General features: G+C 43.6%; 1 protein-coding gene across 3 annotated transcripts in view; it reads left to right on the forward strand.

Annotated features, from left to right (window-relative positions):
- Positions 1-27,609, forward strand: part of MARCHF7 (membrane associated ring-CH-type finger 7) — a 255,444-nt gene that overhangs the window by 83,893 nt on the left and 143,942 nt on the right. For all 3 annotated transcript variants that reach the window (XR_011201473.1, XM_069224202.1, XM_069224201.1), the window contains 2 exons: positions 14,329-14,490; positions 16,723-17,950. Coding sequence is in view for 2 of the 3 variants with exons in the window: in XM_069224202.1 (XP_069080303.1) it covers positions 14,329-14,490; positions 16,723-17,950 (1,390 nt within the window). In the remaining variant the exon portion in view is untranslated. The remainder of the gene's footprint in view (positions 1-14,328; positions 14,491-16,722; positions 17,951-27,609) is intronic.

A 27,609-nucleotide genomic window follows, 5' to 3' on the forward strand; every position in this document is an offset into this window, starting at 1 on the left:
CTACCAGTGTTCTTCCCACAGCCAGATTATGTAGCTGAGAGGGCACTACATACATTGGATGTCAAAAGAGCATTAATGTACTACATTGACAGAACGAAAAACATCAGAAAGACTAAACAACTATTTATTGCATTCCAAAAACCTCATGCAGGAAACCCAATATCAAAACAAGGTATAGCCAGATGGATAGTTAAATGCATCCAAATCTGCTACCTTAAAGCAAAACGACAACTGCCCATTACACCAAGGGCACACTCAACCAGAAAAAAAGGTGCTACCATGGCCTTTCTAGGAAACATCCCAATGCAAGAAATATGTAAGGCAGCCACATGGTCTACGCCACACACGTTCACCAAGCACTACTGTGTAGACGTGTTATCCGCACAGCAAGCCACAGTAGGTCAAGCCGTGTTAAGAACATTATTTCAAACCACTTCCATTCCTACAGGCTGAGCCACCGCTTTTGGGGAGATAACTGCTTACTAGTCTATGCAGAACATGTGTATCTACAGCGACAGATGCCATCGAACTGAAAATGTCACTTACCCAGTGTAGATCTGTTCGTGGCATCAGTCGCTGGAGATTCACATGTGCCCACCCACCTCCCCGGGAGCCTGTAGCAGTTTGGAAGTTAGCTTCAACTTTGTACATTTGTATATATATTACTTTAACCTTAAATAGGTACATACTTAGTCACTCCATTGCATGGGCACTATTACTACAACACAACTCCTACCTCCCCCTCTGCGGGGAAAACAATCGAAGATGGAGTCGACGCCCATGCGCAATGGAGACAGAAGGAGGAGTCACTCGGTCCCGTGACTCGAAAGACTTCTTCGAAGAAAAACAACTTGTAACACTCCGACCCAACACCAGATGGCGAGCTATGCAGAACATGTGAATCTCCAGCGACTGATGCCACGAACAGATGTACACTGAGTAAGTGACATTTTCAATATGACCGACACATTTTGTAGGGACTAGTGAATGTAGACATGTATTCTTTAGGTTGAGTGCACAAGCGCTTTGAACTGTTAGTATTGTGGGCTTTTAACCACGTGCACCTCATGCCAATCACTTTCACTCGTTCGTGGGCTTGTCTTTTAGAATTCACTTTATTTCATTGGTAAATGCTTTACGTGTGTCCTGCCTTGAAGCTGTTTTTGTCATACCTTGCAGACTGACTCTGTTACATGGATAATGGCATGATTGTTGATGTACTTCAGGATGGAAGATCTACTTCTTTTGTCTCGATGCAAGGCGGTCATGGTACTCACAGCATGATCAAGCACAACAGTGTAAACTCCTTGTATAAATCCTACTGTTTATTCAGAATATTTTGTATGGATACAATGCACCTTTAACTTTCCTTCCAGCCTGCCTTGCGAAAATGAGATAAGCCTCTTTTATTTGGTATATTTTTTTTATGCTGTCGCTCCCCTTATCTACAGCCCATGGGAGCCTTAAAGGTGTCATAGAGGTTCACAGAATAAACAAAAAATAAAGTGCTTGTGGCCTTGGCTGCCTGATGTTTAGTCCGTCCTAGCTTGGAGGATTGAGTTTCCAGTCTCCAGCTGACACACAGAATAACGTAACCCAATATAGCACAACATATTACAACCTTGCCCACATAATTCTACACCACACACCTCTATTCCAAACCGAAACACATGGGTAAAAAAACATTGTAATGTACAACAGCAATAGGTCTATCTAGCAAATGCAAGACTAAATGCATTGCAATTGATTGTATTTAATAGTGCTTAGGCATTTATTGCTGAAGGACGAGACCCTGCCATACAAGGTGTTTATTTCATTTGTGGAACAAAATGCCTATTACAAGCCACCGAAAGACTGGTATGGTACGTGTTATCTAGGGTAGTTTTTCCGAAAATCTGTCATGTGGGCAATCCAGTCCTGAAAGAGAAACCGAATTTCAGTATTGAGTGAGGAGCTAATGCAGCAGAGATTACTGGTGATATATTTGGTGCCATCAGTTGGTGTGATCTCGAATGATATAAAGATTAGGAGGTTTTCAACCATAGTAGATAAACTATCTACTGATTATGCGGAGCAATGCTGCTAATGGTTACATAGATGGTGTAGGAAGTTGGCTCTGTATGTGCTATTTCAAAGTAAGGAATAGCATGCACAGAGTCCAAGGGTTCCCCTTAGAGGTAAGATAGTGGCAAAAAGAGATAATACTAATGCTCTATTTTGTGGTAGTGTGGTCGAGCAGTAGGCTTATCCAAGGAGTAGTGTTAAGCATTTGTTGTACATACACATAGACAATAAATGAGGTACACACACTCAGAGACAAATCCAGCCAATAGGTTTTTGTATAGAAAAATATCTTTTCTTAGTTTATTTTAAGAACCACAGGTTCAAATTCTACATGTAATATCTCATTCGAAAGGTATTGCAGGTAAGTACTTTAGGAACTTCAAATCATCAAAATTGCATGTATACTTTTCAAGTTATTCACAAATAGCTGTTTTAAAAGTGAACACAGTGCAATTTTCACAGTTCCTAGGGGAGGTAAGTATTTGTTAGGTTAACCAGGTAAGTAAGACACTTACAGGGCTTAGTTCTTGGTCCAAGGTAGCCCACCGTTGGGGGTTCCGAGCAACCCCAAAGTCACCACACCCGCAGCTCAGGGCCGGTCAGGTGCAGAGTTCAAAGTGGTGCCCAAAACACATAGGCTAGAATGGAGAGAAGGGGGTGCCCCGGTTCCGGTCTGCTTGCAGGTAAGTACCCGCGTCTTCGGAGGGCAGACCAGGGGGGTTTTGTAGGGCACCGGGGGGGACACAAGCCCACACAGAAATTTCACCCTCAGCGGCGCGGGGGCGGCCGGGTGCAGTGTAGAAACAAGCGTCGGGTTCGCAATGTTAGTCTATGAGAGATCTCTGGATCTCTTCAGCGCTGCAGGCAGGCAAGGGGGGGGTTCCTCGGGGAAACCTCCACTTGGGCAAGGGAGAGGGACTCCTGGGGGTCACTTCTCCAGTGAAAGTCCGGTCCTTCAGGTCCTGGGGGCTGCGGGTGCAGGGTCTCTCCCAGGCGTCGGGACTTTAGGTTCAAAGAGTCGCGGTCAGGGGAAGCCTCGGGATTCCCTCTGCAGGCGGCGCTGTGGGGGCTCAGGGGGGACAGGTTTTGGTACTCACAGTATCAGAGTAGTCCTGGGGTCCCGCCTGAGGTGTCGGATCTCCACCAGCCGAGTCGGGGTCGCCGGGTGCAGTGTTGCAAGTCTCACGCTTCTTGCGGGGAGCTTGCAGGGTTCTTTAAAGCTGCTGGAAACAGAGTCGCAGCTTTTCTTGGAGCAGGTCCGCTGTCCTCGGGAGTTTGTCTTTTCGAAGCAGGGGCAGTCCTCAGAGGATGTCGAGGTCGCTGGTCCCTTTGGAAGGCGTCGCTGGAGCAGGATCTTTGGAAGGCAGGAGACAGGCCGGTGAGTTTCTGGAGCCAAGGCAGTTGTCGTCTTCTGGTCTTCCGCTGCAGGGGTTTTCAGCTGGGCAGTCCTTCTTCTTGTAGTTGCAGGAATCTAATTTTCTAGGGTTCAGGGTAGCCCTTAAATACTAAATTTAAGGGCGTGTTTAGGTCTGGGGGGTTAGTAGCCAATGGCTACTAGCCCTGAGGGTGGGTACACCCTCTTTGTGCCTCCTCCCAAGGGGAGGGGGTCACAATCCTAACCCTATTGGGGGAATCCTCCATCTGCAAGATGGAGGATTTCTAAAAGTTAGAGTCACTTCAGCTCAGGACACCTTAGGGGCTGTCCTGACTGGCCAGTGACTCCTCCTTGTTGCTTTCTTTGTTCCCTCCAGCCTTGCCGCCAAAAGTGGGGGCCGTGGCCGGAGGGGGCGGGCAACTCCACTAAGCTGGAGTGCCCTGCTGGGCTGTGACAAAGGGGTGAGCCTTTGAGGCTCACCGCCAGGTGTTACAGCTCCTGCCTGGGGGAGGTGTTAGCATCTCCACCCAGTGCAGGCTTTGTTACTGGCCTCAGAGTGACAAAGGCACTCTCCCCATGGGGCCAGCAACATGTCTCTAGTGTGGCAGGCTGCTGGAACCAGTCAGCCTACACAGATAGTTGGTTAAGTTTCAGGGGGCACCTCTAAGGTGCCCTCTGTGGTGTGTTTTACAATAAAATGTACACTGGCATCAGTGTGCATTTATTGTGCTGAGAAGTTTGATACCAAACTTCCCAGTTTTCAGTGTAGCCATTATGGTGCTGTGGAGTTCGTGTAAAACAGACTCCCAGACCATATACTCTTATGGCTACCCTGCACTTACAATGTCTAAGGTTTTGCTTAGACACTGTAGGGGCACAGTGCTCATGCACTGGTACCCTCACCTATGGTATAGTGCACCCTGCCTTAGGGCTGTAAGGCCTGCTAGAGGGGTGTCTTATCTATACTGCATAGGCAGTGAGAGGCTGGCATGGCACCCTGAGGGGAGTGCCATGTCGACTTACTCATTTTGTTCTCACTAGCACACACAGGCTTGTAAGCAGTGTGGCTGTGCTGAGTGAGGGATCTATAGGGTGGCATAATGCATGCTGCAGCCCTTAGAGACATTCCCTGGCATCAGGGCCCTTGGTACCAGAGGTACCAGTTACAAGGGACTTATCTGGATGCCAGGGTGTGCCAATTGTGGGATCAATGGTACATTTTAGGTGAAAGAACACTGGTGCTGGGGCCTGGTTAGCAGGGTCCCAGCACACTTCTCAGTCAAGTCAGCATCAGTATCAGGTAAAAAGTGGGGGGTAACTGCAACAGGGAGCCATTTCTTTACAGATGGTTCCTGTGAGATCAATGATTTTGCAAAATTGTCTTGCGTTAGACATTATTGAGGAAGGAAGGCGAAATCTGTAAAGTTTTGAATGCACACAATTTCTGCATGTACATACCTGACAATAGTAAGATTAGGACGTTTATCTCTAACATCAGAAACCTGAAAAATGACCTAAAAGGACTGAAAGGCTGGTACACGAGAAGCAATAGGTAATGGTTTTTCATCCATTGGCAAGTGGTTTGGAAACTTGGGAATGGGAGTAATAGGAATGCTCTTGAAAACTGTGTTGAATGTGGCTTTGTATGCTTTAGTTGCACTTGGATTTTACAAACTGTACAAAATATGGAAAGAGAAGGGATAAGGGCAAACAGAGGAGGAAAGAGATAAAAATGGATATGATGAGAAGTGTTTATTATATAAACTTGAATACATTTGAGAATTACAATAGACCAACATGTTATCAAACAATAATGGTTTGAGTTGTCTCATTGAAATGAGTGTCCTTTTTGTGACTGCGAAGATTGTAGTCAGAGGAGGTACTGTTGGCGCACAAAATTTAGTAATGCTTTTAGTGACCGACATCAGCTGAAGGTTTCATGTTAAAAAGCTTACTGGAGAGAAAAGGTTGCACTGACGTATTTTAAAAGTGCACGTTTTATTTAGTGGTGGATACCATTGTGCCTACCAGGATTGACAATGTGCTAAAAAAAATTAAATAATGTCAAAGTATATTTTAAACATTAGAATAATTCCTAGTAATGAAACAACTTTTTGTTTAATGTGTGATTTGAGTATAAAGTTACGTATACGTAAAAATAAATTCCCTTCGGTCATATTTAACTTGATGCCTTAAAGTTTGCAATTTTTAAATGTTTTTATTCTTTCTGACGATTTATTATTAATGCTGAAATTATAAGTTTGCATATTGTATGTGTTTAATTATGATATTAATGCATTGCATTTCTTGTGTTAGCAAAACTAGACCTGCAGACTTCATATTTGCAGTCATATAAAAGTGATGAATCACTTTTTTTTTCTCTAAAATGATTTTTTCAATTAGGTTCTTCATATAAATAGTAAAGGGTTCCTTTGTTTAAATTTGCAAGACTGTTTCTAAATTACCTTGATTCTGGGACATTTAGGCTTGTAGTCTAAACTTAAAGTAAACTGTTTTTCACCATGTACTTTCATAGGAGCAGATGAGTCCATTGTATGCCCAGGGAAAAAATTATCTTGTTGCAAAGTGATAGAAAACAGTAATTGACTGTTGAAGTCACATGGCAGAAGGAGATGACATCACACCAAACCTGAGAAACCTTAGCCATGTGGCAGATTTGATTTGTTGCTAGACTGTGATTGGATATTGCCCCTTTTGCGTGATATGGAACCACTGACTGTTGAATTGAAGGCATTCTTGTGCTTTACTACAGGGATGGACTTCATACGTTTGAGTTAGTTGTCCTCTAGTTGTTCTCTGGTTGTCCCCGAGAACTGTTCTCTGTGTAGCTTGTGTTCTGCTCTTACTTTGATGGTGCTTCTAACAGACTTTGCTGGTGATCTACATGCTTTGCTAATGAAGAAATCCCTTGAGTGCTGACCCTTGGTGAGGTATATCGCCATGTTGTTACCTTTCTTGCCATGCCCTTTTTCTAATAGAAGTGAGCATGCTGACGCTGGTCTATTTTATTTTTCTTGTTAGTTTCTCTTAACTCGAGATAGATTGTTACCAAATTATTATTATTGCCGCCTTCTATAATTTGTCTGCGTGTGTTAGTCTGTTCCCACACAAGCATGTCGAAATTAGACTTGTTATAGGGATAACCCAGGTCCCACCCTGATTATTAAATCTGTTTAATTTGATTGTCAAATGTCAGCAGTCTGATTTGAGATGTTTTGAATGCTCAAATTACAACTTTAATGATATGTATTATACTTTGTGAATGGTGTTTGTTCTAAGTAGATTAAACGCATTTTGCAGTTTTGGGCAACCAGCGGTATTGATCTATCTTTACATTTTGAATCTGCGCACAGTTTACGTAGCTAGCTTTGTGGATGTGAAATAAAGCCTTGAAACTTTACTGATTGGCCACTTGGTCACAGTGTTTAAATTTGTTGGAGTGGATTCCAAACTATTGTGTATGGCTAACCACACTTAACTGGGTCCAAAGGTCTGACCTCAGTATAGTGTTTTGATTCCTGAGAAGGATGAGAACGCGTTAACATTACCTCACTGTCCCCCTTGGTCTAGCAGTTGATACATTAAAAGTCAGAAATTGCCCTGGTGCCACCCCATAAGTCTCTTGCACATTTTTGAAGATGTCCAACCTGTTATTTCCTAGTGTCTGCATGCCTGCCTCCATCCATGCTCATGACTGGTCATTATATTTGACAACTTAGTCTCTACAGTGGCATCAGGATGGGGGTCCTTGGGTACTGGGGGTGATCTGTGTGTCTGGTTTGTGGATAAAATCTCCTCCCACAGGTATAGGGTCTACTTGTCCTTAAATAATGTTGGGGTGAGGGTGTCCATGAATGCAGAGTGATCATCATTGGGGATGTAAAGTGCCATCTGAGTTGGATGGTCACCTTCCAGTGGTCCCTCAATCACTTCTTATCTGCACTGTAAATACAATTACTATGCTGCACAAAGGGGATGCCCGCAAAACCCGAACCAACACCACCTGTGCAAATGCTGAATAGGTTGGGACACCTTTGAAGTTCTGTTTTATTGAGGTGTACCTTTTATAGGTGTGCAGTGTGTGTTTGCCTGCGCCAAAGGTAAGATATTGTATGATTCATAAGGAGTCCCCTGCCTTGTATGTCCCATGCCAGCATGTTCGAACTATTGCCTGTTTTTGTTGATAATCGCAGGGCCATATAACAACTACACTGTTCCACTGCACCCACTCACCTTGTTTTGACCACCCTTATCTTCTGCTGCCGTCCCTGCTGTAGATAGTCATTGGCAAGAACACAAAACATCAACAGCAATCCCAAAAGCCATCCCAATGCGAAGCATACTAGTTCTTTGCCATAGTTATACCAAAAAATGCAAATGTAATCAGACTTGTACATTCTGAGTATTATACTCCAATCATGATAGTTGGGTCGTAGGTCCAATATGTGTGAGCTGTACTGTGTACTTGTGCAGGACTCCCTTATTCTCCACCCCCCCCTTCCCAAAATACTCATTATGGGTAAGCAGGACCCCAAAGTCTTGGAGGCTCAAGACTTCCGAGTCTGTTCAAAACCCAATGCCTTGAGCCTGCTCGTCAGTTCCCCCCCCCCCCCCCCTCCCCCCAACTGTGCAGTATAAAAATGCAAATACTTGCTCGGGTGCCAGTGCATTAGATGTGTTGTTTGCTCTGTGACATAAATCGACCACCGTCTAGGTCCTCTTGATGGGTGGCTGTTCAGTTGTCGATAGTCCTTTCACCCTCCCACCCCATTCCACTTGGATTGTTGCAGCTCACACCCCACTTTGGGCTTACTTATGCAGCAGTATACCTTTCAGTGCAGTCAGGACCAGTCCTTCTCCAAGCACTGTACAATGGAACGTTTCAGTATTTTCAATTACTTTAAGCCTCGCTGGGTACAGAAGAACATACTTTAGGACCATCCTATGCACTTGCTGCCCGACACCAGTGAAAGAGGTGCGCTGTATTGGATATCAGTGATGTTATCTGGCTTGATCTTAATAGGAGTACCATTGTGTAGCCAAATGACTTTATATCTAGATCTGCTTGTGAGTTTGAGCAGACCAGTCTGTGAATGATCAGTACAAGCAACGGCATTTACTAGTTGTAGCAATTCTCCAGTGTTGGTAACTTTTATACATTTGCTTGCATCCAGTCAGTCAGATGTTTTTAGAAGCTCATTCCCTGCACCCTTAATCACTGGTGGTATGGAAGCTAAGCACGGTGGCCTCTAAGTGTTGTGAAGCACTAAGCATGTTCACTTTACTGGCAGAAGTTTGTACCTTACAGTAAGGTGAATATGCTACTGTAAACCATCACTATTTGCCTGTTTCCCATGCATACTATTTTTCGGTATTTACAAGGCTGACAACGTCTCAAGTCTGCTGAAGGGAAATGATTCAAGCATGTGAACCTATAACTGGTTACAGCAGAGGTCTGTAGTAACCCATAAGTAACCTATTTTTATCTGGGTTGAGGTGCTGCAGCATTGCATCATTACTAGGACGAGGGCCACACACTGCCTTGGCACCACAAGAGTGTGAACCCATTCTGGCTGAAGTAGTTCAAAGTGTTGCAGAATCTCAGTGACCTGTCATTCAAGCCTTTGCAATTCTGAACATATTAATTTTTCGAGGCTAGGTGAGGGCTTAATCCTAACTTAAAAAAAAAAAAAAAAAAAAAATCCTTGTTTGGTTCTGGTTGGAGCAGTGACTCTGTGGTACCCCTGGTTCTGTGGGTATCTCTTCCTCAGGAGAAACGTTACTGAATGGTGGATTGCAAATAACAGTTTGTAAGGAAAGGCACTCTTGGACCATCCTAGTGGATCACTGGTGCATCTAGTGATTTTTAAAACTAGGTCAACCAGTTATGCCATAATCTAGTCGTGGGGCTCGTGCTCGGATAAAATTTCAATATTGACTTCACATGGAGGGAGGGAGTGAGTGCCGCTCTAATTGAATGATGTTTTTTTTTAAGTTTGCAGCTTGAATCCTTTTCTGAATTCACATGCTGTGCATAATTCCGCCATCTAGTGGTTGGGTCCCGAAAGTTGTATTCTATTCTAGATTATTATTTTTTCTTTCCAGAAAATAGTCTACCACAATTTGGTGCTTAGTTCGTCCTTTGAGTGATGTCAGACTGCATCCTGGAAGTCCCTGTGCGTGGCTTACATCTTCAGATAATTTTTTTCTGCCGTTGGGTCTGGAAGCACGATGGAGGAGCTCTGAAAATGGTTTTAAGTAACGGATTTTTTTGAAAAAGGTATTTAACAAAAGAACGTCAAAGGGGACGACGAGGGGAGAAAGGAGGCCTCCCTGCACCCCACAGAGGGGAAGCCGCCAAGGCGCTGAGCACGTGCCATCGGGGGGATACGACAAAGAAGCAAGAAATCTACTTGGAGTATTACGAAAAGGGAGACCCCCCCCCAAACAAGGTCTGCTACCTCTACCTTCCCAAGGACCACAGAGACAGTATTTGATGCCTTCACTGAATTCATACCAAAGACACGAAAGGCATGCCATAGGCAGAGACAGGAACACTACACCATGTCCCAAAAACAGGAATCACTTCGACACCTAGGCCTCTCGAGCAATGACGAGGAGCATTTGCAGGAGGCCGAAACAGCAAGAGGGGGCGACTCAAAAGTGGAATTACACAAGAATTAAATGGTGAAGATCCAACTGCAAAAGAAGGGGTCGAAGGAGGTTGAAAGGAAGAAGGTAAGACCACTGAAAGGCTTAGACCCTAAGCCCTCTGATAAGACATCAAATGCAGTCTCTGCTCCAAAAACTGCGGCGACTGAAGGTCAGCAGACAAAAGGAGCCAAGCAGATCCCGACCAAACGATACCTAGAGAAAGAAGGAATTTGACAACTCCTTAAAATTCTGCGTTCCTGCAAAAAACTCTGCAACCCTGGCTGCAGAGGAGGAGGAAATGACCCTGGAGGCACGAAATCCCTGAACTGCACGAGGAGGACCAAGAGGAGTTCTTTGATGGGGAAGATGACGTCTAGTGCATTCAAAGCTTTGAAGAGTCAAGCCATCTCAAACACATGGCAGGATCTGGACGCCGACTAACCATATGAGAGTATAGATAATAACCCATTAAAGACCATCCCCGCTGGACGACTTAGCCATGTACAACAGCCTAGTAAGAAGGTCTGCAGATACTTATGGGGTTCAGCTAGTGGAAGAAGAGAAGGAGGGAGCGTGCTCCTTCCTAGAAATACTACTGCCACCTCAAAAAGGAAACCTCTACTTGCCCAGCTTCCTGGCTTTAGGGAACCTACTAATGTCAGGGCCTTCACTCCCAGAGTGGAGGAAAAATACAAACACTCCACACAAGACCCTAAATATATCAAGGGCAACATCCCCGCAGACTCTTATCATTGTGACCACTGCGAGGAAAAGAAACCACGCTCCCACCTCCACAGTCCAACACCTGAGAAGGAAAGTAAGAGGCTAGACCTTGTGGGGAACAAAATGGAAAGGGAAGCCGCCACGCAATTGAGCATAGCCATATCCTAAGTCCTCATGAACCACTATGGGCACCAGCAATGGCAGAAAATCAAGGGCATCTTAAAACACATCCCTGAGGTTTACAAAAAGAGAGCAAAGGCAATCATCCAGCAGGGAAAGGGCATTGTGAATACATGCCTAAAGTCTGTGCTGGATGCTGTAGATCCGGCCAGCAGACAAATGTGCATAGGCACCACCTTTAAGAAGACACGCCTAGCTCAGGATATCTGGATTCAAGCCTGAGGTACAGGCATCCTTAATAAACATGTCTTTCACACAGAATACCCTATTCGGACAAGCTGTGGATGACACCCTACATCAAAAGACAAAAAAAAGGACAATGAGACTGCAAGAGCTATGGGTGCCTCTTCAGAGCACACATAAGGGGCATACCCAGTAGAAAACCCACAGGCAGAACGCCCTTCAATGCTGGGCAACAACAGGGTCTTTTTTTCAGGTCATACAACCACAGCACAGAGCAAGACAGCCCTTTCAGGAAGAGGACAAACCCCCAGGGGTGGGAGGCCCTCAAACAAGTGACTGCCAAGTTCAGAAGCCCCAACATGTAACACCAGTTGGGGGGCAGAATCAAAGGGTTCCTCAAGGCTTGGAGGAACTTCACCACAGACACATGGATCCTAAACATTATCCGATACGGATACTGCATAGAATTTAACAAACAGTTCCAGCAGAGACCGCCAAGGGCCAGGCCTTTCAAGGGGAAAGAACTAAAGCAACTCGCAACAGAGGTAAAAACTGCTCTTACAAAGAGCCATAGAACTCACCCCAAAACAAGAGAGGGGTACAGGAAACTATTCTCCTTTTTATTTACTAGGCAATACAGCACCAAATAACTTTCCAAGCAATTCACCTTTCAGGAGAACTCAACATTGTGGCAGACAAGACTAAGCAGAAAAGAGAATAACTCACACGAGTGGGAGCTAAAGCAGGAGGTCATCCATGGGATTTTCAACACCTGGGGCACACCAAGCATAGATGTGTTTGCAACAACAGCAGACGCAAAATGCCAACACTTCGCCTCCAGGTTTCCACACCCATGGTCAAAAGGGAATGCCCAGCCAATAAACTGGTCAGGGAAATTTGCATACACCTTTACTCCTATTCCCCTAATCCAGAGGGTGCTGGAGAAAGCCAGAGACTCTGGGAGCAAAATCATCTTCATAGCCCTACAATGGGCAAGACGGGCCTGCTACTCCGATCTACTGGAGATGTCCGGGGACAAATAATCCCACTGAAACCAAGGAAGGATTTACTAACAATACAACACAGGAAAGTCTACCACCCAGAACCAGCTGCACTCAACCCAGCAGCATGACTCCTGAATACTTAGAGTTCAGGCACCGTCAACTCCCTCCAAGAACAATGGATATCCTAAGGTAGGCACGTAGACCAAGCACACGGAAATGCTACACTCTAAAATTGGAAATTATACTTCCATTGGTGCACAGCAAACAATAAGATGGACTCTAACACATCAAAACACAGTACCAATATACCTCACCCAGCTGCTAGACAGTGGCCTCACCTATACTTTGTTAAAGGTATACCTGTCAGCAATAGTGGCATACACTAGCGGCACATCCAGAGCCATCCTCTTTACATCCACAGTAGTAAAGAGATTCCTAGAAGTATTGGAGAGTAGCACCACCAAGATCAGCCCGAACACAGTTATGGAACCTAGACCGTGCTAACACAAGTGATGCCGGAACCGTTGGAACCCATGCACAAATCCGATCTGAAGTCAGTCTCTCTAAAGACTACCTTCCTAATCGTAAGCACATAGCTTCGCAGAGACCGCAAACTACAAGTACTTACGATACAGGAACCGTACTTGCACATACACAAGGACAAAGTGATCCTCAGAACTAACCCTCACTTTTTTCCAAAAGTAGTCAAACAGTTCCATGTTAATCAGAGTCTACTACCGTCAACCTTTTTTCCAGGAGTCCGACCCGAGCAGAGAGCCCTCCACACTTTAGATGCCTGGAGGGCCATATTATACTACTTACAGGAGACAAAAGCTTTTTGCAAAGCAAACCAGCTTTTTGTGTCATTTTACCAAAGCAAACAAGGGCTCCGGAGTATCCAAAACAACTATCGCCAGATGGATTGTCATTGCCATCCAAATCTGCTATTAAAAAAAAAAAAAAAAAAAAAAAAAAAAAAAACTACCAAGACCAGAGCGCACTCAACAAAGAAAGAAAGGCGCCACACAGGCCTACCTGTCAAACGTACCAGTCGAGGAGATCTGCGCCACAGTGACCTGGGCAACCTCACACACCTTCGCAAAACACTACTGTGTGGACATTCAAATGGATAATGAAGCACAAATGGGGCAGAAGGTACTGCGACACCTATGTGCCAACTCATTCACATTTCACCACAGCCAGCCTAAAGGAGGGAATACTGCTGTATAATCTAATGCACAGCATGTGAATCCAGAAAAGTATTTATGCTGCAATACTACTTCTACAGGTAAACCATTTTGTTTTTTAATTAAAAGGCCAAACCTTGTTTAAGCGTTGGTCATGTGCCAAAGGCTGATCCAGACAAGTGTCTATGGAGTCCTGCATCTGCATACCTTGCCTGCTTTCTACACTTCTTTGTAGGAGGCAAGCTCTTGCAAAAGATGAGAACTGAGCACTTCCTGAGATCATTGCCAGCTTGATCCAACAACGTAGAATAACATTGACAGGTCTATCAGAAATCTAGTTCCAAGTTGATCTGATGTGTGGCGTCCAGTTCCCAGAACATGTTATCATCTTCTGTTTTTGTTTTATCTTTGCTTTAACTACTATTTACATGTACACAGTGTCTATTGTTCTATTGCTTTTGTTTCTAAACCCTTCCAACCACTAGAGTAAGCCATGATCGATCACATTTGTGAGCCTTAAGAGAAAGGGAGTAACTGGGGTATCAAGCATGAGTGCATTATTAATGGTGCTCTTGGACACCAGTAGTACGCGATTGTACCCAGAAAATAGACTGGTTAATAACCATGATCTGTGCCTCCAAGAAAGGGCATTACAGTCACCCTGGGCAGTCAATCAGTGTAGCTGCTACCCTGGATATAAGCCAATCCAGAGAAAGGATTGCTTGAAAACAATCTATGATGCACTAGATACTGAGTTGTCAGCAGGTATCTTTATGATGTCATAAACATTTTACAATTTCAACACTTGGCTTAAATATGTGAGAAGCTATGAAGTGTGGTTTGTCTCATGAGGTCCAATTGATATTGAAAAAAACATCTTTTAGTTTTTGTAGACTAAACATTGATATTTAGTATGGGCTCTATGTTTTGTCTTCAGATTCCTCATGGAGGTATAGCCAAGTTCCCAGATCATCCTCAGTACTTAGTTCACCCGAATCTGAGCTAATGGGACAAAGGAGAGCTCATGAAAGACCAGATCAGCCTACCAGTGCATTTGTGGATTATAGTTCAAGAAATGGTGACTTGACATCTTCAACATGTATGTATATTGCGCACAATAACATTTTATCTTGTGGTCAGTTTTCATTTGTATTCATGCTTTATAACAACTTGTAAACATTCAGTAATATTTCTCCATAGCTAAGATATGTATAGTGTAATTATGTGTTGCATGAGTAATGATCTAGTATGGTTGCCTTCTCTGGTGTGCTGGAATGACCCTAGCAACCATTGTTACATAGCAGCCACTTTCTTCTACATACCTCGCGTTCTCTGTGCTTTAGCTTTGCTCTAACAGGTTCCTGTTTTAACTTTCAAGATATTTTACCTTTTGTACCCCATTTTCTGTTACATTTAAGATTTAAACATGAATTACTCATTAGAGCAGGTGTTACATTGACCATGGTGTAAAATACAGATCTTCTCTGTAATGCGAATTAATATTTTTCCCTTTTTTCTGTTAGGACCCGTAACCATTTCCATGCGAATGGTACCCACTGCAACTATTAAGATAGATATATCTATCAATTTTGTAAATGTTTTCTCTAACTAGTTATTGGTGCTACATGAAATAATATAGCACTGCACAACAGAACTTCCTTTGGCGCACAACACATGTATGCAGTGGATTTATTTACTTCTCTGTATCAATCAGAATGGACACAAGGTCTCAAAGCTAAAAGCAGAACCTTACTTTAAATATGACTTTCAGCTGATCACTTCCTGTACCCAGTAGTGCAGCCCATTTGTTTTAATTCTTTGCTCCAGAGAACAATGATGGAATTGTTAATGTCGGTTTGGATTTTTTTTCATGCAGACTAATCTATTATGAAGTTAGGGTGAGGCGCTGAAGGCCAGTGCACTACTGTTATTATAATCCACAATGTTGCCATGTTCTGGATGTCAGTGACACTCTACTAGCTTCAGTGGTATATTGCACAGAAATGATGCCCATCTAAACTGCCTTTTCACCTCTTTACTCGCTGTAGCTAGATTGTTTGGCAGGGAGTCCCAGTCAGCCAACAGTTGATCTGGTTTCAGTTACAGAGCTCAGGTGACAGGTATTCATGGACTGCATTTCTAGCTATTACCTACATATACAAAGAAAGAAGGTATGATATCCATAACCGCTTTTTACTAAGATTAAACTGGAGTAATAACATCACTCTAAAATGAATAGCTAGATAAGCGGGGAAATAACTAAACTCGTTATATTAAAAATAAGAAATTGCAAAATCTGGGTAAATGAAGCAACAAGAATATAGTCCTTGGACGAGGGCAAATTTATGCTTCCATTTTGGTTCAAAAAGGATGGCCCTGATCAAGTCATAATTCATTTTTGGTGATCTTTTATGTATTCCAAAATATTTTCTTGAGTCAATGTCTCCAGCAATCTTGCCAAATTGGGTTATTGACTTCTCTTTTTTTGTCCTGATTTTTGTCGCTTACCTTTTAATATCTGACCACGCAGGCCGTGTACCACCATATTCCATTAGTCTCTAATCCCCTCTCAAGAGATATCACAAAGACAGTTAGGATAATTGGAAAAGGATTGTGTTGTTCCTCTTGTGGCAGCTTGCACTGCTTTTACCTTGGTGTGTACCATGTTTTGTGTAAGGTTCCCATAATCGTCCACTCAGGAGGACTTTCTATTTGCAGTCTTATTTTTATTTTTTATTTTTATTTTTTTAAACAAGTCAATACCTTCTAGGAAATGGAGCAGAATTCCTCTAATTGAACCAAGTAGACAACTGTACCTTCTGATAAATGTCTTGTAGTCCAAGACTAAGGGGTGTCCTGGTGGAATGTACCGTTCAGTTAATTGTTTGCATATATGTAAAAACGACTAATATTGCTGCTGGCTGTAATTTGTCTGTAAGGAAGCCTTGTCTGTCTGTGCTTATACATTTACTGTGCTGCTATCATGCTGGCTCCAGACTGTTTGAGGAATTGAACTGCTCTTCTGCTTATGCTGTAATGTAATGTATGGAAGCTTTGTAGTTCGAGTGCCCAGTACTGGTTGTTTGAAACACTCGTACTTCTTAATGTACCACACCACATTTGTGTATTAAAGCTTTCTTTGTCCTGCACATGGTGGACCTTTGGTTTGCAGATGATTACACTGCTGATTGTCATGAATTACCTGTTAGTCAAAACTATATTATCTATCTATGATTTGCTTTACAGTGATTTGTATTATTTTGCTGTAAAGCCTCTAAGAAGTTAAATGTTTAAATTGATTGCTGTTTTTTTCTTTCCACATGATTTTAAGATCTTCAAGAGCCAGTTGCCAGCTCTCATTCACAGGGTGCAAGACCAAAACAAAGTGTGTTGGGCCCTCTGCGGCTAAACTCATCTGCAAACCACCAGTTGCCTTCTGAACACCCATCATCTTTGTTTACAAGAGACTCAAGTAGAAGTTTTAATAGGCAGTCTACTCCAAGAGAAGGGTTCTCTCCCCAGAGGAGTGTACATTCTAGTTTTACACATGTTAGGAACACTGATGGAATTCCTTCAAGCAGCACACCGTTCCCTTTAAGCACTACTGGAAGGTTATCCCCTTCTCGGCAAACAAGACCCGTTGCTGAAGCTCCTACAGACACAGATGGAAGACGTACCACTAGGCAAATACTATCACGTTTAGCTTCTAGTATGTCTTCAACACTTTTTTCGCGAAGATCAAGCCAGGATTCTTTAAATGCAAGAGCACTTGATTCTGAGTATTCATATGTAGATCCAGTAGTTCAAAATTCTGTACCATCCAACGCAACTCCACCTACTGTGTCAAACCCTACTTCTACAGATGTTGGATCTTCTGACTCCTCTCAGGGATTTGGATTCCTTAGGCGAAGAAGATGGTGCTTGCCTACTGGATCTCAGAACCAGAGTGCCAATTTAGATACTGATCGATACAGAGATGAACCTGAAGCCAGGACCACAAGTTCTTGGCTATCCTCTTCTTTTAGAAACCGTTGCACACCTTTGTTTTGCAGGCGGAGGAGAGAAGGTAGAGATGAAACTTCAAGAATAACTTCTACCTCTGAAACTTCTAGATTACATCCCCTTTTTGGGAGATCATCTAGGGAAGATGATGCAGAAGAAGCAGCAGCAGAGTACCTCGATAGATCTGATTCCACTGTATCTGCAGATTTCCATTCACTTTTTAGAAGGGAAGCTAGAGCAGTGGGACCTTCTGGAGAACCAGCACACCGCTTAAATCGAGCTGCTTCAGTTTTATTACCAGCAACTGAAATGCCTAGTACAAGCACTGCCACTTCCTTAGCCGGTGCTTCACAAAGGAGGAATGCAGGCCTCTCAGACGTTTATCCTGGTTCTTTATTCAGTTTTGCAGTCCCCCCTGGACTTGGTAGTTCCTCTCCGAATAATGTCATGATAACCGTGGATGTTTTCACCTCTGGGAGGACTCCAGCGGATGGTCACGAAACTGGCAAGTCTCAATCATCGAGGGATCCTGAGAAATTGAAGAAGATTAAGGAGAGGTAAACTTTTTTTTTTGTTTTTTTGTTTGTGAAATACCTAACATTTAATTGAAATAGATGTGAAAACAACTGGGTAGATATTGTTTAACATATACAGCCAGAATTGGAGACTGATAAGGCACTGCTTATAAGGCAAGCTTACCCTGCGAAATACATTTTGCAAACAGACTTTATTTTGTGAATGCTAAGTGTAAAATATATTTTGTGGTGGCTTAAGCACTTTTCTTTTTTTACTCTCACTATAGCAAACTGTTTGTTTTCTCTGCGTACAAAATCGGAGGCAGAATATTACATCACAATTTCCCAGAGCAGAATTACTTCTCGTTTCTGAACTAATCTTGAATTTGCCATTACAGACTGATCAAATCCTACACTGTCATGAATTGACAAAGTGCATTTTCAATAAATGCATAAGTCATTACTGGTACCTTTCTTTGTCTTGGAAATGAACATCTTTGGCAGTCAAAGAAATGTAGTAACAAAACTGTCAAGTTGTATGATCATGCTCCTGCACTTGGGTAGAAGAAGAGCAAAGTAGTTGCTATGGTCTGTAATGACTGAGGTGGTGATTTAATTTAAAAGTGCCATATATGCCCATTCAATTACCTATCTGGCCTTCATTTGTGCTTATACCCGTGAAAACCTGTTTTTGTGGTGTTGCTCAGTCAAATTGTTTTGTCTTTACTTAATCATACCTGCCGTTTCTTAAAAAAATCCATACTTAGCTATGTATACTTATCTTCACAAAGTTCTGGTAGACTATATTTTAACCATGATATTTGTTGGATTGACAAATGAATCTCCATTATCAGTCTCGAGCTGTAGAGTATTTTATAGGGGCATCTTAACACGTGCCTGGGAGTGGCTAATTTTCTGCCAGTGTTGAAGCAGGTGTACAGTTGTCTACGTCATTGCAAGCTATTACAATCCGTATAGTTTCGGGCCCTTGCAGCCCTCATGAATTCATGTGGTTCCTCTTCCTTTTTTGGGGAGGTTAGGGAGGGGACATGCATCTCTATTTGGCAATTTACTGAGGTACATTTATGGACTGCAGTTAAAGAAACCTGTCTCTAATGTATTGTGGACTCTTCCCATGGGTGACTCCAGTAAGAAGACTGCCGGTCTTTCAAATAACAAGTCTTCCATCTTTATGGCTGGAGACCTCATTTCCCGGACCTGGAAAGTTTGAACGTATTTATTAGTAATTAAAGAAGAAACCTAGATTTCCTTCTAGTCCGTATTGGACAAAAGAAAATCAGATCTGAATCCCTGCGATATTGGGATAGAGGTAAATAAAACAGTTACACATTTGCCACATGCATGGGTTACACTATCCGATTGGGAGAGAATCTTTACAGTTACAACCTGCATACAGTACTTTTGTGAGGTCTCTTGTATTTTGTCACGTCGTAGCTTAGTAAACGTACACAAGATCCCATCGTTTTTCCCCACTCAGGTCTTTGGTTCACGGTATAGGGAGATCATAAATCTGCAAATCTTGGCCAGTCTTTGTATTCTGTCCCATGGTCCCGTATGGTATCGCATTTCTGAGGATACCACCCATATCTTACTTGGATTACTCTGCATTTATACATCAGTCCACGTTGTTGCCCACTTCTCTGCTGTGGACCCTCATTTCCCATAGCTGGACAAGTCTTGTTCTGCCGCCACCAGGGCTGTATTACAAAAGAGATCAACATATTTTGTAAAGGGTCTGTTCTCTCCAGATGCCCAGCAGGGCCAGTTGCGATGTGACCACTATCCCAGTCCCCTCAGACTGTGAAGAGCTGTTCGATACCCTGTCCCAAAAAGGACCTGATCCCAGGACCATAATGTGTGCAGCAATTAACCCCTATTGCACATAGTGATGGAGACAGCTGTCAGTTGCGATTCGTCCATTTCGGTCCTTTCTACGTCTTGTGAAGTATGCCCTATGGAGGATCTTGAGTTGTACCCATTGTTCCCTAAGGTATGAGAGGGGATCTGGAGTTGTACCCATTGTTCCCGAAGGTATGCGCCTGGGTGGCTGTGCACATAACAATCGGTCTACATGCAGGGAAACACTGTAGCGCACCTCAAAGGAGAGATGTTTAAAGTCTAAGTGGAGAAATCTGGTAGACAAGAAATTAAAACAAAGGAGACTTATCAAACCTGAATAGCATTTATTTGCATCAGTGGATGGCGTGATCTCCAACAAATTTGGCAGCATTGAACTTTTATTGCAGCTTAGAACACAAAAACAAATGCTGCCAAATACGATAGAGGTCACGCCATTAACCGATGCAAATAATTGCTCTTAAGTATGTTCAGGTCTCTTGCAGGGGCGGTCCCCGTTGAAAATTTTTGTTTGCCTACCAATATAAAACTTTGGTTTTTAATTGCATATCCCGTTTTAAAATAAAAAATTTAAAAAAACGGTGGAAACGTAAGTTTCACTGTGACATGCCGCCACCTTTTCCAAAAATGTCATGTTGTATTCTAATCTGTTGGCAATAAAATGTAAACTATGCTATTTTGGAAAGGTGGCTGCAGGATTCCTTACTGTATGCACAGAGGCCTGCCAAAATTTCTTGATTCCTTTCAACTTGACTGCACGTTAAAGTGAGATTTCCATTTCCACAGTTTATTTTTAGTTTTACATGAGATCATTAAATCCCAAACGTCTGTACGTGTGGGAGAGCTATCAAGTTAAAGGTGAGAGCCTGTGCAAGAGCTGAGCCCTGAAAATATTTAACAGGGAAACTCTACGCCAAACATCACGATTAAAATCTCTATAAAATTTAGTTTACTTTAACATGTGGAAGCTTTGCCACTAATACATCTGATTATTGCACTGAGAAATACTTTATTTAAACGGGAATTGTAAGTGAACTAAGAGGCAAGACAGTTTTCATGCAAACCTTGTATGTGGGCCAGGTTATGATAGAGCATTTTAGTCCATTACATCAAACAGATTTTTGTACAACTGGTATTCTGAACTCCTACTTGAAAGTGCTTTTTTACGCAATAATGAAGAAAAGCTGTGCTAAAATAAAATATTTACCTTAGGTCACACAATTTAAATGGGGAAGCCACAATTTATCCAGGTTTCCTAGTGTCCCTTTGTACAAATCAGGCTGTAAAGTCATATCTATTTGACTTTCCTTATGTTAAAGCTTTCTCTTTACCTCTTTGTGTATTTGCTGCAGTTTTTATAATACACGAATACGACTCAAAGGTATTGGAGTGATTTACTTGTGCACCAGTTACGTTACCCAAGCTCACCATTCATTCTAAACAGGCATGAGGAGATCTAGTGATTTGTCCAGATTCACAGAAGGCTGAATTTATTCTGACTCTAATCTGATTGCCCTGCCCAAAAGTCAACAACTCTGGTTGTAACCTGACATCCAGGTTACAAGGAGGGAGGCAGGCAGAAGCCACAAGAAATCGTGCCTCGTTATGGGCTCGAGGTTTCAAAAGGGCCTCAAGCTAAGCCAGAACCTGACCAGAGCTTTCAGTGGCTCACCCACCTCTGTTTTGTAAACATTTAATTACTCTAGAAGCCACTATCCACCACACAAACACTGTGTGTGTGTGTGTGTGTGTGTGTATGTATGTGTGTGTGTATCAGAGATGTGGAATTCCTATCGCCCGACGCCCGGGACATCTTGTTTGGGGTCAAGGGCAACAAGTTTTTATGTTTACTTTGTCCTTGGGACAAGTAGGCCCAACCCTCTGCAGCACAAACCCTCTGGCTGCCTGTTTACAGAGATGCAGTTGAGGTAATGTGTTTCCGAAAGACAATGCTGTTCAAACTTGTATTTATGGTTCATTATTTGAAAACCTTCATTATTAGGGTGAGTGCTGTAAATAAATGTTTTAAGGTCACACTTCACTACTGACGTTGGTTCCAGTACAAAAAAAAAAAACGTGTATACACATGTTTGAAAAGTTTAGGCTATGAGGCTAAGTATAATGCTCCCAGAATGCTCTCTGATTAGATGCAAATGAAGTGTCATTTAGTAAAATGTTTTGATGTATGCTAGTATTTCCCAAAAATATTTCTAATGGAAAATCAGTGTAACCATTTTCAACATGATTATGGGAAGCATGAAAATAAACAAACACTGACAAAGCCAACTGATCTGACATATTTTTATAAGTCTTTTAGTTTCATCAATGCGTGTCTTGTTTTGACATGGCTTTTGTAACACTTTATTGTTGTGGGAGCTACCAGGCCCTCAACATTTTAACAAACACTGGCAAAAAAAACCCAAAACGTTTTTGAACTCTAAAAGCACACGTTGCCACCTGTGACATAACAAAGGCCCCGCAGCCGCCCTCCAGGGGGCCCCTTCAGCACAGCACCTGCCCTGAGTGAGTCTGGATAGGGGGCTCCTCCATGTTCTTTGCAAAGGGGCACTCTCCAGTTTCGTTACGTCACTGATTGCCACTGTAGTTCCTGACACTGAACAAAACTACTCCTTGTGGAAGGGCAGAATGCAATTACTCACAGCAAAGCCAGCCGAAAGAGAGAGAAATAGAAGTTTAATAAAAACAAAATGTCTTTGTTAACACCAGACCTAATTAGGGGCCAAGACCCACATGTAGGCAGCTTTTTGCATGACGCAAACGTCGACTTTCGCTGTGTGCGACGTGCAAAAAGCACATTGCGATGCACAAACCCAGTTTTGCGATTCAGTAACCTGGTTACCGAATCGCAAAACGGGTTTGCGACTCGCAATTAGGAAGGGGTGTTCCCTTTCTAATTGCGACTCGCAGTGCAATGTAGGATTGTTCTGCGAACGCGGGCGCAAACCAATCGCAGTTTGCACCCATTTCTAATGGGTGATAACACTTTCGCAAAAGGGAAGGGGTCCCCATGGGACCCCTTCCCCATTGTGAATGTCACTGTAAACATTTTTTCAGAGCAGGCAGTGGTCTTACGGACCACTGCCTGCTCTGAAAAAATGAAACGAAAACGTTTCATTTTTTGTTTTTGTTATGCATCTCGTTTTCCTTTAAGGAAAACGAGCTGCATTACAAAAAAAAAAAAAAAACTGCTTTATTGAAAAGCAGTCACAGACATGGTGGTCTGCTGTCTCCAGCAGGCCACCATCCCTGTGAGGGCCGCCATTCGCAAGGGGGTCGCAAATTGCGACCCACCTCATGATTATTCATGAGGTGGGCATTTGCGAAGCCCTTGCGAATCACAGATGGTGTCAGGGACACCATCCTACATTCGGATTTGCGACTCGCAAATTGCGACTTGCTCTGACTCGCAATTTGCGGGTCGCAAATCTGAACCTACCTACATGTGGCCCCAGATTCTTAAAGAAAGTCACAAAAGTGCACCCATGGTATATGTCGTACCCCTATAAAATATTTGTGAACTGTATTTTAGCATGGGTAAATACGCATGTGTAGATTTGCTCATGTGAAAATCTATTGAGCATTTGCAAGTTCATTTTCCCTCCAGCCACTTTCTTCCCAACCCTGGAAGAAGTTCTAATTCTGCCATTGTCAGGAGTAAATGTCCAACCTTTCTTATTATGGGAAAATATTAGAGAGAAGCTGGTGAAAATCTTTAAAACATGCAGGTTAGTAGGTTTGCAGACTCAAAGGCATTCCAGCCCTTGAACTATTGCTTACTGCTTCCTCCAGCCCCAGTATGCAGATCTGCAGAAAGGTGCAAAATAAGGAAATTGCTACAGTAGGGATTGAAACTTCAAGTATTCAAGCCCTACTATGGTAGTAGCCCTGGCATATCAGAGAGGTTATTATCAGAGCTCTTACATAATGAGATTGCTGCCATAATTTGGCGCCACACTACATGGCACCAAAGGGACAAGTAGATCATTTTATAGGACAAGTAGATTTGAGCACCAACCTGTCCCCTGGACAAGTAGATATTTTAATAAATTCCACACCCCTGGTGTATATATGTGTGTGTATATATATATATATATATATATATATATATATATATGTTCGGTGGCATGTGTAGCTGCAGATACACATGCTGTGCATAGTCCGCCGTCTGGTGTTGGGTCGGAGTGTTACAAGTTGTTTTTCTTCTAAGAAGTCTTTTCGAGTCACGAGACCGAGGGACTCCTCCTCCTTTGTTTCCATTGCGCATGGGCGTCGACTCCATCTTAGATTGTTTTTTTTTCCGCCATCGGGTTCGGACGTGTTCCTTTTCGCTCCGTGTTTCGGGACGGAAAGATAGTCTTAACTTCGGAAAACTACGTCGGTATTGTTTCGTTCGGTATCGGGTTAGATTAGAATCGACACCAAATCCTGAAGAGCTACGGTAGCCCTTCGGGGTAATTTCGATCCCCAGTCGGGGCCTGGTCGGCCCGACCGCGTGCAACATTGACACTGATGGAACGGACCCCGTTCCGATTCTGTCCTAAATGCCACAGTAAATATCCCTATACAGACCAACATTTGGTCTGTAACTTGTGCCTGTCACCCGAGCACAAGGAAGAAACGTGTGAGGCCTGTCGAGCGTTTCGGTCGAGAAAAACGCTCCGTGACCGAAGAGCCAGACGGTTGCAGATGGCGTCCACGCCGACAGGACAAAGAGGGTTCGAGGAACAGGGATAAGAAGCAGCCTTCTCCATCCATGAATCGGACTCGGAAGAATTCGACGTCGAAGAAACCGTGAATAAGACGTCGAAGCAAGCACCACACAGGAAAACAGACAAAGCCCAGGGGACGCCACTGCCAACAGGCCATGGCTCAACCCATAAAGTAGGTGACCGTCCATCGGCACCGAAAAAAGGCGAAATGGTGCCGAGGTCGTCCGACTCGGGTCGAGACACAGGCACGCAGCAATCTCGGGACCGAGAAAGTGCTGCAGAAAAGGGTCAACACCGAGACAGCACCACCGAGGCTGCTCGGCACAGAGACAGCGGCACCGAAGATGGTCGACGCCGAGAAAGTTCGACTCCGAAAAAGAGGAAAATCTCGTCGGAGCCAATACACTTTCGGTGCCTAAACGACCAGCAACCGAACCGACAGCCAGTTCGTACTCAGAGGAACAATCACTGTCCTCCCAAATGCGCAAATACAGGTTTGAGGAAGATTTACAAACCACAGATGTAGACCACACCCAAAAGCGGATCTTCATACAAAGTGGTACAGGGAAGATCAGCACTCTTCCCCCCAATCAGGAGGAAAAGGAAACTCTATTTCCAACCACAAGAAAAGACACCACAAGCAAAAGTGGTAAAGAAGGTAACTCCACCACCCTCTCCACCACCGGTAACTCATACATCACCGGCACAGACTCCGTCACATTCACCAGCCCATACCACTATGAGCCAAGATGACCAGGATGCGTGGGATCTCTATGACGCCCCAGTATCAGACAATAGCCCTGAGTCGTACCCTACTAAGCCCTCACCACCTGAAGACGGTACAGCGTATGCACAGGTGGTAGCTAGGGCAGCAGAGTTCCATAACGTGTCGTTACACTCAGAGCCTGTCGAGGATGACTTCCTTTTCAACACCCTCTCCTCCACCCATAGCAATTATCAAAGCCTTCCTATGCTCCCGGGAATGCTAAGGCATGCTAAACAGATCTTTAAAGAACCTGTCAAAAGCAGAGCAATAACTCCAAGGGTGGAGAAGAAATATAAAGCACCGCCCACGGACCCTGCTTTTATCACATCACAACTGCCACCAGATTCAGTTGTCGTAGGAGCAGCTCGCAAAAGAGCCAACTCGCACACATCAGGCGACGCAACACCTCCAGACAAGGAGAGCCGCAAGTTCGACGCAACTGGAAAAAGGGTTGCAGTACAAGCTGCAAACCAGTGGCGCATCGCTAACTCGCAGGCGCTCCTAGCGCGATATGACAGAGCCCATTGGGACAAGATGCAGCATCTCATCGAGCATCTACCCAAAGAATTACAGAAACGGGCAAAACAAGTGGTCGAGGAGGGACAAAATATCTCCAACAACCAAATACGTTCCTCTATGGATGCAGCGGATACAGCTGCAAGAACAATAAATACCGCGGTAACCATAAGGAGGCACGCATGGTTGCGCACATCCGGCTTCAAACCTGAGATACAACAGTCAGTGCTCAATATGCCGTTCAATGAACAACAATTGTTTGGACCCGAAGTGGACACAGCAATTGAAAAATTGAAAAAAGATACTGACACAGCTAAGGCCATGGGCGCACTCTATTCCCCGCAGGGCAGAGGCACTTTTGGCACGTTTCGCAAAACAACCTTCAGAGTGGGGTTTCGAGGTCAAACCACACAAGCTAGTACCTCACAAACAACACCGTCTACCTACCAGGGACAGTACCAAAGGGGAGGCTTTCGGGGCCAATACAGAGGGGGACAATTCCCTAGAAACCGGGGAAAATTTCAGGGTCCCAAAACCCCGCCAACCAAACAGTGACTCACAAGTCACTCAACCCCTTCACACAACACCAGTGGGGGGAAGACTAAGCCAGTTCTACAAATTTTGGGAGGAGATAACAACAGACACTTGGGTCTTAGCAATTATCCGGCATGGTTATTGCATAGAATTTCTCCAACTCCCTCCAAACGTCCCACCAAAAACACAGAATATGTCAAAACAGCATTTAGACCTGCTGGATCTAGAAGTTCAAGCATTACTACAAAAAGACGCAATAGAATTCGTACCAGGTCCACAAAGAAACACAGGAGTTTACTCACTGTACTTTCTAATACCAAAAAAAGACAAAACACTGAGACCAATCTTAGATCTCAGAACACTAAACACCTACATCAAATCGGAACACTTTCACATGGTCACGCTACAGGACGTATTACCACTGTTGAAACAGCAAGACTACATGACAACGTTAGATCTAAAGGACGCGTATTTCCACATACCGATACATCCCTCGCACAGGAAATACCTAAGGTTCGTATTCAAGGGAATACATTACCAATTCAAAGTGTTGCCGTTCGGTATAACAACCGCACCGAGAGTCTTTACAAAATGTCTAGCAGTAGTAGCTGCACATATCAGAAGGCAGCAAATACACGTGTTCCCCTACCTAGACGATTGGCTAATCAAGACCAACTCCCTGACAAGGTGTTCACACCACACAGATTATGTCATACAAACCCTCTACAAACTAGGGTTCTCCATCAACTATACAAAGTCACACATTCTGCCGTGCCAAACACGGCAATACTTGGGAGCGACAATCAACACAACAAAAGGGATAGCCACTCCAAGTCCACAAAGGGTAAAGAATTTTTACAAAGTCATACAAGCCATGTATCCAACACAAAAAATACATGCAAAGATGGTGTTAAAACTCCTAGGCATGATGTCCTCATGCATAGCCATTGTCCCAAACGCAAGATTGCACATGAGGCCCTTACAACAGTGCCTAGCATCACAATGGTCGTATGCACAGGGTCACCTTCTAGATCTGGTGTTGATAGACCGCCAAACATACATCTCGCTTCTATGGTGGAACAGTATAAATTTAAACAAAGGGCGGCCTTTCCAAGACCCAGTGCCACACTACGTGATAACTACAGATGCTTCCATGACAGGGTGGGGAGCACACCTCAATCAACACAGCATCCAAGGACAATGGGATGTACATCAAAGAAGGTTTCATATAAATCACCTCGAATTGTTAGCAGTATTCCTAGCGTTGAAAGCATTTC

This window comes from Pleurodeles waltl, chromosome 3_1 (genome assembly GCF_031143425.1).
Source record: "Pleurodeles waltl isolate 20211129_DDA chromosome 3_1, aPleWal1.hap1.20221129, whole genome shotgun sequence".
Taxonomy (NCBI): domain Eukaryota; kingdom Metazoa; phylum Chordata; class Amphibia; order Caudata; family Salamandridae; genus Pleurodeles; species Pleurodeles waltl.